Source organism: Hippopotamus amphibius, chromosome 17 (genome assembly GCF_030028045.1).
Source record: "Hippopotamus amphibius kiboko isolate mHipAmp2 chromosome 17, mHipAmp2.hap2, whole genome shotgun sequence".
In the NCBI taxonomy this organism is placed as follows: Eukaryota; Metazoa; Chordata; class Mammalia; order Artiodactyla; family Hippopotamidae; genus Hippopotamus; species Hippopotamus amphibius.
Genome location: NC_080202.1, coordinates 1,380,716 through 1,392,235, shown reverse-complemented (window position 1 = coordinate 1,392,235; position 11,520 = coordinate 1,380,716). Strand labels below are relative to the sequence as shown.

General features: G+C 56.2%; 1 protein-coding gene across 3 annotated transcripts in view; it reads left to right on the top strand.

Moving 5' to 3' along the window:
- Nucleotides 1-1,483: 1,483 nt before the first annotated feature.
- The window catches only part of GRAP (GRB2 related adaptor protein), a 30,108-nt gene continuing 20,071 nt past the window's right edge, over nucleotides 1,484-11,520 (top strand). The window contains exons 1-3 of one of the 3 annotated variants that reach the window (XM_057714045.1): nucleotides 1,484-1,734; nucleotides 3,011-3,160; nucleotides 10,272-10,482. In XM_057714045.1, the coding sequence (XP_057570028.1) occupies nucleotides 3,112-3,160; nucleotides 10,272-10,482 (260 nt within the window). In that variant the 5' untranslated portion in view covers nucleotides 1,484-1,734; nucleotides 3,011-3,111. Of the gene's footprint in view, nucleotides 1,735-3,010; nucleotides 3,161-7,835; nucleotides 9,676-10,271; nucleotides 10,483-11,520 lie in introns of those variants that run through there. The other 2 variants (XM_057714043.1, XM_057714044.1) reach the window with 2 other exon arrangements.

The following is an 11,520-nucleotide window of genomic DNA, read 5'->3' as shown; positions in this document are numbered from 1 at the left end:
GCGGGGAAATAGGCTTCACCTCTTGATGTGGGAACGTCAGTGTCTGCAGGCAGGGGAGACATCCGTGGTGGCCACTTCGGGGATAGTCCGCTGCAGTGGGAATGCATTTCCTTCTTTCGGTCTGTCGCTTGTGTCCAGGTGAATTCTCTGTACGGTGTCAGGGCAATTCAAGTTTCTCCACCTGTGGGTTGTGAGCCCTTTGGTGTGTTGTAAAATCAATGGACTGGATCCAAACCAGTGGGTTCTAAAATATTCTTTTAATTTGCAGTTTCTGAACATACACGAAAATAGAAAGTATGAGCCCCTTGAACCATCACTTAGCGTCAGCCCTCACCAACATTCTTTATACATGTGCACCTACCTGCCTTTGAACATTTTTTAAATTACAATAAAGTGGGGTAGGATAAATTAGGAGTTTGGGACTAACAGATACACATTACTATATATAAAATAGATAACCAACAGGGACCTACTGTGTAGCACAGGGAACTACTCAATATCTTGTAATAACCTATAATGGAAAATAATTTGAAAACATATACATCTGAATCACTTTGCTGTACACCTGAAACTAACACAACATGGTAAATCAACTATACTTCAAATTTTTTTTATAGATTTTTTTTGTTGTAGACCATTTTTGAAGTCTTTATTCGATTTGCTACATCACTGCTCTGTCCTATGTTTTGGTTTTTTGGTTGTGAGGCCTGCGGGATCCTAGGTCCCCAACCCGGGATGAAACCTGCACCCCTTGCATTGGAAGGGGACGTCTTAACCTCTGGACCGCCAGGGAAGTCCCCACTTCAATTTTTTAAAAAAAGATGAATAAAATAAAGTAAATTGAATAAAATAGAATAGAAAACATCAGACAAATAAGGGTATTATTTTGTGAAATTTTTGTTTCATATTTGTGAATCTCCTGGGTCGGAATGTTAAAATGTGTTTGAAAAACGGTTTTCTGTCACTTAGTTCATCTCCGTTTTGAGCAAAGAGCAGGCCTCGCACGGTTTTTGTGAGAAACAGTATCCGATAGCATTTCACAACATTGTCCTGTTTTTTATCTCAGTTTCCTTGTTGTCATGTGCAAAGCGACACAAATGTCCCACTTAAGAGTCGCGACACGCAAGTTGCCCCTTTCAGTACATTTTCTGACATTTTGAAAGACGTCCTCAAACAAAAGTCATCCGTTCACGGCACAGTTCTCCTTCGGTAAGCGGTAGTAATTCGGGGAGCTGTCCTGCAAGCGCGAGAGCGGCGGGAACGCCGGGAGGGCTCGGCCGCGGGCGCGGCGGCTCGGCCCCCGCGGGACCCGGGGCGGGAGGCCGGCCTGCAGTTCCCGGGGCCGCCGCGAGAGGGCAGCCGCGGCCGCCGACCGAGGGGCCGCCGGGGGTGCGGCCGGAGAGGCGGCGGCGCGCGGAGCCGCGGGTTCGATCCCCGGCCCCTCCGCCCCGTCCCCGCGAAGACGGGCTGCTGTCGAGGTTCAATCACGCGAGCGTAACACCTCGTTTATGAACCCGTTTCCCCCCCAGCTGCATCTCAGGCCGGCCCTGTGGACCGCCTACAGGGGCTGTGGGCCAGGTGACGGAGGACTAAAGGAAGAGCTTAAGGGATTTTCACTCAGCGGCGCGCGGAGAGCCAGGGCGCAGAGGCCCGACGTGAGTAAACAACGCAGGAAAAGAGAGAAGAAAAGAAAACGCACGTAAAGAACCCCACCCATCATCCTGCTTCTCATCGGTAAGTATAAGGATACGGGCATGAAGCTCTGCGGTCTCTTTTTATTTTTTAACTGCAGACACGTGCACCCCAATATAAGTATATGCGTATTTGCCCACAAGCTCGGGGGTGCAAGCCATGTCACGTTAGGTCATTCCGTTTATTTCTTTAGTGTAAATGATGACGTGCTTTTATAAAAGTAACACAAGCTCCCCGGGGCGGGGGGAGGGAGGAATCCGGGCAATTTAGAAAGTGCAGAGAAAACAAGCAGTCCAGCATCGTCACAGTGCGCTGCCTGCTTCACCAACACGCCGTAGAATGCTCACCTCCGCGGGATGCACGAACCCATGGGCTGAAACGGTGATGCGGCCCGGGGGTCATCATCCAGGCCCCCCCCCCCGCCCCGTGTACCGTTAGTGACGTGTGTGTACTTTAAGATTTTTGTGTGCGTGTGGACCATGTTTAAAGTCTGTATTGCATTTGTTGCAACATTGCTTCTGTTTTATGTATTGGTTTGTTTGGCCCCAAGGCGTGTGGGATCTTAGCTCCCCGACCAGGGACTGAACCTGCACCCCCTGCATTGGAAGGCGGAGTTTCAACCACTGGACCGCCAGGGAAGTCCTGGTGTGTGTAGTTTTAAACTAATTGATAGATTGGGGGGCCGTTTTAGGTTAATGGAGAAGTCGAACAGAAAGTACAGAGAATTCTCATACATCCCCCCACATCTTCCTCTCCCATTTTTCTGTTAAAATTCTGCATTATAGTGTGGTGCATGTGTTACAATTGATGAGCCAATATGGATATGTAATTATTAAAGTTCATAGTTTACATTAGGGTTCACCTCTTGTGTTGCACTTTCTGCAGATTTTGACAGGTGTAGAATGACCTGTATCCACCATCATATCGTATGCAATCGCTTCACTGCTCCCCTAGACCTCTGTGTTCCATGTATTCATCCTTCCCTCCCTTGAACTCCTGTCAGCCACTGATCTCGTCTGATCTCTTCTCTGTAAGGTCATATAATTGGAACCATACAATCATCTAGATTTTCTCCTATGATATCAGCCTATGCTACTGTTTTACTTTTTTAATACTTATTTATTTATTTGGCTGCTCCGGGTCTTCATTGTGGCACACGGGATCTTTAGTTGAGGCATGTGGGATCTAGTTCCCTGACCAGGGATCGAACCTGGGCCCTCTGCATTGGGAGCCCGGAGTCTTAACCACTGGACCACCAGGGACGTCTCCAGTCTATGCTGCTCTTAAAATAAAAAACTTAAAATTAATTTTATTGCAGTTTGGAATGAGAAGAAGAAAAGCAAAACTAAATAAATTCTGGATTCGAGATAATTTTTTTAACCATAAGAAATGTGAGTTCCCAAATGAAAATAAAATGAGATGAAGGAGGAGGAGGAGACAAGGAAGAAGCAGCAGAAAGAGAAAAAAAGTAAGTTCCTTAAAAAGAATCCCTGTGTGGTTAAGGTAGAGTTTATGACCGTCATGAACACGTCAGAGTGTTTTTTCTTAACCATATATTTAAAATTTGGATATGAGTGTGTCTCTGCAACAAAAGATAAGGTGAGCAGATTTTTTTTTTTTTACACTGAGCCCTGGCAACTTCTATGGCTTTAACTTTGTCAACATTTATAACATATTCACCTCTGTTCTGCAGCCCTGAGTCTCCCAGTTTTGTTTTAGTTCTGTGTTGCAAGAGACTCAGTACTCACCCTCAGTCCTTTTCTCAGGACTTTTCTGTTTCCAAGTTCTTTCCTCACAGGTTGGCCAGATTTTATTACTGAGTAGTTTTTTCAAGAAGATCTGAAGAGCGTAGGGTCTGCTGAGAGTAGCAGTCAGGGTCTAATTAGGAGACTGGACACCACAGTTTAAAAAGAAGTTTGGAGTATATGGACACCAAGTGGGGAAAGCGGGGAGGGTTGGGGGAGGGGGATGAACTGGGAGATTGGGATTGCCATATATACATTACTAATAAGAAAAAAAATTCCAAATTGTACACTCTAAATACATGCAGTTTATTGTATGTTAACTGTATCTCAATAAAAGTTCTTAAAAAAAAAAAAGTTTGGAGAATGAATTACTAACTAGGATCTAAGAGTATAAGAGGAGCCTGTATGGTACCCTAGTGCTGAGGGAGGGTACCCCAGGAAGGACAGACTTGGAAGGGGTTCAGACCTCCTTGGGGAAAGTGTGGTTTGACCACTGGATAACAGAGAAGTTCTGGTTTAGCCAGCCTGAGCTGCTGGGCTGACAAGAGGGTGCTCCTTTTAATTAAAAAAGACTTTTTTTTTTAATTCTTGTGATGAAAACTTTTAAGATCTATTCTCTTAGCAACTTTCAAATATGCAGTGCAGTGTTATTAACTATAGTCACCGTGCTGGCATGGCATCCCTCTGAGTTGTTTTATAACCGGAAGCTGTACCTTTTGACCCTTCACCCATTTTGCCCACCTCGAACCCTCCGCCGCCACCCCCTCACCCCCCCACCCCCATCCTGTCCCAGGCAACCACCAATCTGTTCTGGGTGTCTGTGAGCTTAGGGTTTTTGTTGTTGTGGTTTTGTTTGTTTTGCTTTTGATTCCACATTTAAGTGAAATCATCACACACAGTATTTGTATTTCACTTAGCGTGACGCCCTCGGGGCTCATCCATGTTGTTGAAAATGGCAAGTTTTACTGTTTTGTTTACCTGGGATGACAGGGGATTTGGTAGGGCTCTCTCTCTTTCCTGGACCACATCAGCTGTTAAACTGCGCTGATTTCCTGCTATTTCTCTATTGTTTTCAAGTAACATCCTGGGTCATACATTGCCCCACCAACGAATCCGGTCAGAGTCTGGCTTTTTTGAAGGAATAGTGTGTGGTCCATATTGGATTATTTGTTCTGACCCCAGAAGGGCTCCTGCTACCGGTATCTTTCCCCGATGCCCTCCCGACAGCTCGCCAGCCCACAGCTGCCTGCGTCCTGACTCTCAGCTCCCCGCGGCGCCTCCCCCAGCGCCGCCACTGTTCCCTGGAGACCTCTGGGCCGAGTGTTTTCCTCTCTGTTGCAAATGAGGTCAGTCCCTCAGGGAGGAGAGTAGGAGCGATCCACTTACCGCCGGTTTCTATCCCCAGGCAAAGCCCAGGGAGCTTGGCAAGCTCCTCGCCGGGTAACACCCGCTTCAGGAGCCCAGGGCAAGGGCGGGGTCCTGAGGGGGCAGGAGGACCCGTCACCTCAGGGGCAGGGCAGAGAGAGGCTCAGGGTGCCCCCAGCGCGCGCTCCCAGGGCGGAGCCTCTGTTCCTCGAGAGGGGCGCCCACCTCCCGACCACACTCCCCGAGTCCAGGCTCAGCAAAGGGTAGCAAGACACAGGCAGACACCCTGCTCCTCCCCGGAAGAAACTCTTATCGGGAGCTGGCGGGGGTGGGGGTGGGGGGGACCGCTGTGTCCTGGATCTGGGGGGCACCCTGTGTTCTGGATCTGGGGGGACCCTGTGTTCTGGGTCTGGGGGGCACCCTGTGTTCTGGGTCTGGGGGGGGACCCTGTGTTCTGTGTCCGGAGGGGGCTCTGTTCTGGGTCTGGGGGGGCACCCTGTGTTCTGGATCTGGCGGGACTCTGTTCTGGATCTGGGGGGCCCCTGTGTTCTGGGTCTGGGGGGCACCCTGTGTTCTGGGTCTGGGGGGGGACCCTGTGTTCTGTGTCCGGAGGGGGCTCTGTGTTCTGGATCTGGCGGGACTCTGTTCTGGATCTGGGGGGCCCCTGTGTTCTGGATCTGGGGGGCCCCTGTGTTCTGGATCTGGGGGGGACCCTGTGTTCTGGGTCTGGGGGGCACCCTGTGTTCTGGGTCTGGGGGGGGACCCTGTGTTCTGGATCTGGCGGGACTCTGTTCTGGATCTGGGGGGCCCCTGTGTTCTGGATCTGGGGGGGACCCTGTGTTCTGGGTCTGGGGGGCACCCTGTGTTCTGGGTCTGGGGGGGGACCCTGTGTTCTGGATCTGGCGGGACTCTGTTCTGGATCTGGGGGGCCCCTGTGTTCTGGGTCTGGGTGGACTCTGTTCTGGATCTGGGGGGGACTCTGTGTTCTGGATCTGGGGGGCCCCTGTGTTCTGGATCTGGGGGGGACCCTGTGTTCTGGGTCTGGGGGGGCACCCTGTGTTCTGGATCTGGCGGGACTCTGTTCTGGATCTGGGGGGCCCCTGTGTTCTGGATCTGGCGGGACTCTGTTCTGGATCTGGGGGGCCCCTGTGTTCTGGGACTGGGGGTGACTCTGTTCTGGATCTGGGGGGCCCCTGTGTTCTGGATCTGGGGGGGACTCTGTTCTGGATCTGGGGGGCCCCTGTGTTCTGGGTCTGGGGGGGGACCCTGTGTTCTGTGTCCGGAGGGGGCTCTGTGTTCTGGGTCTGGGGGGGCCCCTGTGTTCTGGGTCTGGGGGTGACTCTGTTCTGGATCTGGGGGGCCCCTGTGTTCTGGGTCTGGGGGGGACTCTGTTCTGGATCTGGGGGGCCCCTGTGTTCTGGGTCTGGGGGGGACTCTGTTCTGGATCTGGGGGGCCCCTGTGTTCTGGGTCTGGGGGGGACCCTGTGTTCTGGGTCTGGGGGGGGACCCTGTGTTCTGTGTCCGGAGGGGGCTCTGTGTTCTGGGTCTGGGGGGGCACCCTGTGTTCTGGATCTGGCGGGACTCTGTTCTGGATCTGGGGGGCCCCTGTGTTCTGGGACTGGGGGTGACTCTGTTCTGGATCTGGGGGGCCCCTGTGTTCTGGGTCTGGGGAGGACTCTGTTCTGGATCTGGGGGGCACCCTGTGTTCTGGGTCTGGGGGGGGACCCTGTGTTCTGTGTCCGGAGGGGGCTCTGTGTTCTGGGTCTGGGGGGGCACCCTGTGTTCTGGATCTGGCGGGACTCTGTTCTGGATCTGGGGGGCCCCTGTGTTCTGGATCTGGGGGGGACCCTGTGTTCTGGATCTGGGGGGCCCCTGTGTTCTGGGTCTGAGGGGCCCCTGTGTTCTGGGTCCGGGGGAGGAGCTCTGAGTTCTGGGCACGACAGTCTGGAGTAGAGAGTTAACTCACGAAGCTGCAAGGAGGCTGAAGGGAGGGAGTGGTTTGGGGTCAAACACCACAGACTCTCACCTTTCTTATCAAATTTTCGTAAATGTTCTTGAACAGACATTTCTTCAATTCTGTTTACCCTTTGGCCCATTTCCAGTTTTTTTCAGGTTATTTTTAGTTTTTCCCTACTTTTCACCAGTTTCACGGGGAGCAAGTCGGTGGAAGTCTGGGGCTTGGCTTGCTGGGCGTTGGTCTCTGAAGGCAGAGGTTCAGGCATGTGTTGTTTCTGGTCATTGTTACCTGCACGAAACCCTACCTGGAGCTGGGGGTGCAGGACGAGGTGCAAGGAGCAGTTCTCGAAAAGAACACTTGATTTTTCTCTCCGCTTTCCCGGTAAACGTCGCTCCCCACCCAGGATGGAGCCCAGGGAGGTCCCTTGGGTGTTTCAGTCGGTGTCTGGTAACGAAAGCTCCCCCCCCCCCGCTGCCCCCCCAGCTTCTCTGGAGCATCTGAGGGTCTGGTCAAGACTCTTGACTACAGAGCTCCAACCTCACCAGACTGCGGTCCCCTGAGCCCCACCCCAGCTCTGGGCCTGGAATGGGGGGCGCGGTCCATTCCTGCTCTCCGTGCTCAGGGCCTGGTCTCAAGCTGCCATTTCTGACTCAGCCCTGGAGCAGCCCCGAGGGAGGGGGTGTGTGTTTCCTGTGGCTGCTGTGACAAGTCACCACAAGCTTCAGTGGCTTCACAGACAAGATTATTCTCTACTGTTCTGGAGGCCAGAAGCCCCAGCTCAGCCTCCCTGAGCTGAGGAGAAAGCATGGGCAGGGCTGGCTCCTCCTGGAGCCCTGGGGAGAGTCCCTTCCCTGCCTTTTCAGCCTCCAGAGCTGCCCTGTTACAACCCTGGGCTCCCGGCCGGTCCTCCGTCTCCCGGCCAGCAGCCGGGCATCCTGCTTCGGCCACAGGACCCGCTTCTTCTGCCCGCCTCTCCCAGGCCACGTGAGGTCACATTTCGGCCCACCTGGATAACCCAGGCCCACCTCCCCATCCCGAGATCCTCAACGTAACCCCATCTGCGAAGTCCCTCTGTCGCCTGCGGGAAGGCGCGCAGGCCCGGGTGTCAGGCCCCGGATGCCCTGGGCCTTCATGGGCCTGCCACAGGGGCCGGGGGCCTAAGGACTGAGACGGTCTTACGAGGCCGGTTCCCCCACGGCCTGGCGTGGCCCACGGCCAACCGTGACTTTTCCTCCTGGGGGCGGCGTTTGCGGGGCCTCCCGTGGGACCCCGATGCAGCCCGTGATGGGGCTCGAGGCGCTCCCGGCCGCCTGCTCTGCTGCCCCCTCCTTCCAGGCCCAGCACCCCCCCCCAGCTGCGGCGCCGGAGCCCCAGGGGTGCTCCCAGTGAAGTCCCACGTGCGGGGTCCCGTGGTCTCTGGGAGCTGGCGCCTGTGCCCTCCTGACAAGATTTGCTGCCCCCCCACCGCTGTCCCGCCCCCCTGCAGCGGCTCCGGGCCGAGGCCGCGTGGCCCAGGGCTTAGGCTGCAGGCCCAGCTCAGCTCTGCCGCGTCCTCGCCGGAGCCCCTGGGGAGAGCCCCTCACCGTTTTAACGTGACTTGGCACAGAATAAGTACTTTGAAAAACAGAAGGTAAGCCAGCCACCCAGCCCACAGGCCCCAGAGGACACAGGCTCCGCTTCATAAGGAGAGGCCTCCCCACTCTGGCCTCCAGGCACCTCAGCTTTGGGGCGGGGTGGATGTCAACCCCCCCCCCCCCCATTGGAGGCTTTGAAACCTCAGCTGACACAGAGCCGGAAAGAAGCACCTTCTGACATCCTGTCGTCCCGGGTCTGGGCCATCAGAGCAGGGGGTGCTGGAGGAGAGCTGAGGAGGGGCCCTGGGCTGGGGCCTGGGCCTCTGCCTCCCACCCCCGGCCCTTGGGGGGCTCCGTGGAGGTGACGGCTCCTGCCACCTTCCTTTTCTTTTCCCTCAACTTTTTTTTTTTTTTAACTAAACCTTTTATTTTGAGATCACTGTGGAGCCACATCTATCGTTTCAACTTTTTACACAGAAAACTTTCAAACCCTTAAACAAGCGATGAGAGCAGCGCGACACCTACGTACCCCTCACCCCCGTTCGCCCATTCATGTCTGATTGAGCTAATGGTGTTTAATCTATTACCCATAGCTATATAGACATAGACATACATAGAGAAACATGGACACACTCTATCCACTAGGAAATAGGACGCATATATTTCTAATATGTATATAATGATTTTATATGTGTATATATAATGACTATGTATGTATGTAATTTTATTTTATTTATTTTTTTCCCGCTTCTTTCTGCGGAGAGGGACTGGAAGCAATGACACCTCCGTACTGATAAACACACCCAATAGCAGCTCGGTCCTGGGTTCTAAACACCGTCCTGCACGCCTCAGAGAGGGCTGGTTCCAGGGCTGGGCCAGGAGTCCCGGAGGAGCCCGGAGCACACCGTCCAAGAGGCGGGAGGTGCTCCGAGGACGGCGGGGATGTGCCAAAAGGGCAAGGGGGCATCTTGAGGCGCCCCGCCGGCCCAGTCTGGGACCATGGAAACATCCAGAATAAACAGTAATAGTAACCGATCAGAGCCAGTGACTGACATCTGAGAGCATGTTGTCACCCTATTGATACAGATGAAGGAGGGAAAACGCTTTTTTTACAGAAGAAAACCAATCTGACTTCGCGCTGATCTGTCCGTGTCCCATCTGACACCACCAGGCTCCCCCTCACCTGCCCCTTCCCGGAGGTCCGGGTCCCCCTCCCTCCCTGGAGAGAACCTTGGTTCCAGACAGCTTTGCTGTGTTTAGTCGTTTACGTTCTTTCCCACGACACGCACACACTCGTCCCAGAAGTGTTGCACCTGGTCCACTGCCCGCAGCAAACCCAAGTGTAGGTCAAGGTCTCTTTGCAGTCCTTTCTGACCTTAGAGTCGCCATCGCCCTAAAGGTGCCCCGTGTTTAAGTCAGAAGAGGTACCTTCTGAGCTGGGCTTTGAAGGATGAACAGGAGTCTCCGGGGAAGAGAAAGGGGAAGAGAGCACGAGGCAGAGGGCCGCGCAGGTGGAAAGGCTGGGGGCGAGGTGGGCATGCGGGGTGCCCCTGCTGTGGCTGGAGCCCGTGCGTGTGCCGAGCGAAGGGGATGAGTCTGGAGAGGCGGGGGTGGCGCTAGGAAGGGCCCTGGTGGTCGGGCAAGGGGCTTGGGGTCGATGCAGCAGGCGGTGGGCAGTCATGGGAGGCGCCGGAGCTGAGAAACGGTGGGGGAGACGTGGCAGACGCGAGGAGGTGGCGGGGCCGCGGAGCACGGTGCCTGAGCTGGGGGCGCCCTGCCGCGCGTCGGCCCCGTGTCCTCCGTGTTATCATCTGTAACGTGGGTGCAGGAGGAGGACCCGCTCCCAGGGCTGCCCGGGGACTCCCTGGGGTCTGAGGTGGGCCCTCGGCTCACACCCCCCCCTCCTGGAACATCTCTGCTTCCTGTTTCTCCCGTCAGGGGAAGTCTCCGTCTCAGCTTCAAAAGCACAAACACGCTCTCAAAACAAAGGAAGACGGTCCTCGACTGCAGAGGAAGCAGGAAGCTGCCGGCCCTGCGCGGAGCCCCGCTGCCGGGGCTCGGGGACGGCGGCATGGAGTCCGTGGCCCTGTACAGCTTCCAGGCCACGGAGAGCGACGAGCTGGCCTTCAACAAGGGGGACACACTCAAGGTAGGGTGGCCAGGGCCGGGCGCGCTGGCCCCGCGTGCGGCGGGGGCTGAACACCAGGGCCCGGACAGCCCCCAGCAGAGGCCGGCCTCTGGGGGAAGGAGGACCGGCTTCCCCGGTTAGCGGCTCGGTGACTCTGGACAAGCCGCCTCCTCCCTCTGAGCCTCAGTTTCCCCGTCTGGGAAATGGGGAGATAGTGAGTGACCCCCTCCTTTGGGGCCACCACGAGGATCCGAGGCGACGTCAGCAGGGGTTGATTCAACACCCGGCTTCCCAGGAAAGAATTTGAAAAGCCAGGAGGAGAACGAGAGAGAGGAAGAGGCAGAGACAGGGACAGAGGGACTGAGAGAGGGACTTAGGAGTGAAGTGCGCACGCGAACCTAGCGGGGCTGGAACGGCTGTGATCCGGGGTCCAGACGAGCCGCCCGCAGGGGAGGAAGGGGAAGGGCTCGGGGCCCTCGTGGGGCCCCTTTGAGGAACACACGCCGTCCCGGGCCACCCAGGCAGATGGGCGCCCGGGCTCGCCCTGCTGGGACGTGTCCCCGCTCACCAGTCGCCCCTGGCGGCAGCGCTCAGGGCCCGGACTCGGGCGCGGCCGCGCCGCGGGTGGGCGCTCAGGAGGCCCCTGCCTGTCCGCCGGCCTGGGTCTCGGCGCCGGCGCAGCGGCCCGGAGGCTGCCGTCCCCCCGGGCTGAGCCGGGGCCCCGCTCTGGGCCCCGAGCTTCAGGCCCAGGAAGGAACAGGGCCTCCCGTGTGCTGACCCTTCCCGAGCCGCGGGTCCGAGCTCGGCGGTGCGCGCCCGCGTCCCTGTAAGGCGCCCAGGCCCCAGGTCGCGGGTGATGACCTGAGGCACAGGCAGGCGTCACCACCTGCCCGGTGCGGGGCCAGAGGTGAACCCCTGTCCTCCGGCTCTGGAACCTGCGTCCTGAACCCGTGACACTGAACTGCTTGGGCTGGATGGGGGGAGGGTGGATGGTTCCGAGAAGAACCGCATTATTTTGAGGAAGTGCCCGCGTCTCTGTGCTGGGATGCCGGCCCTGGG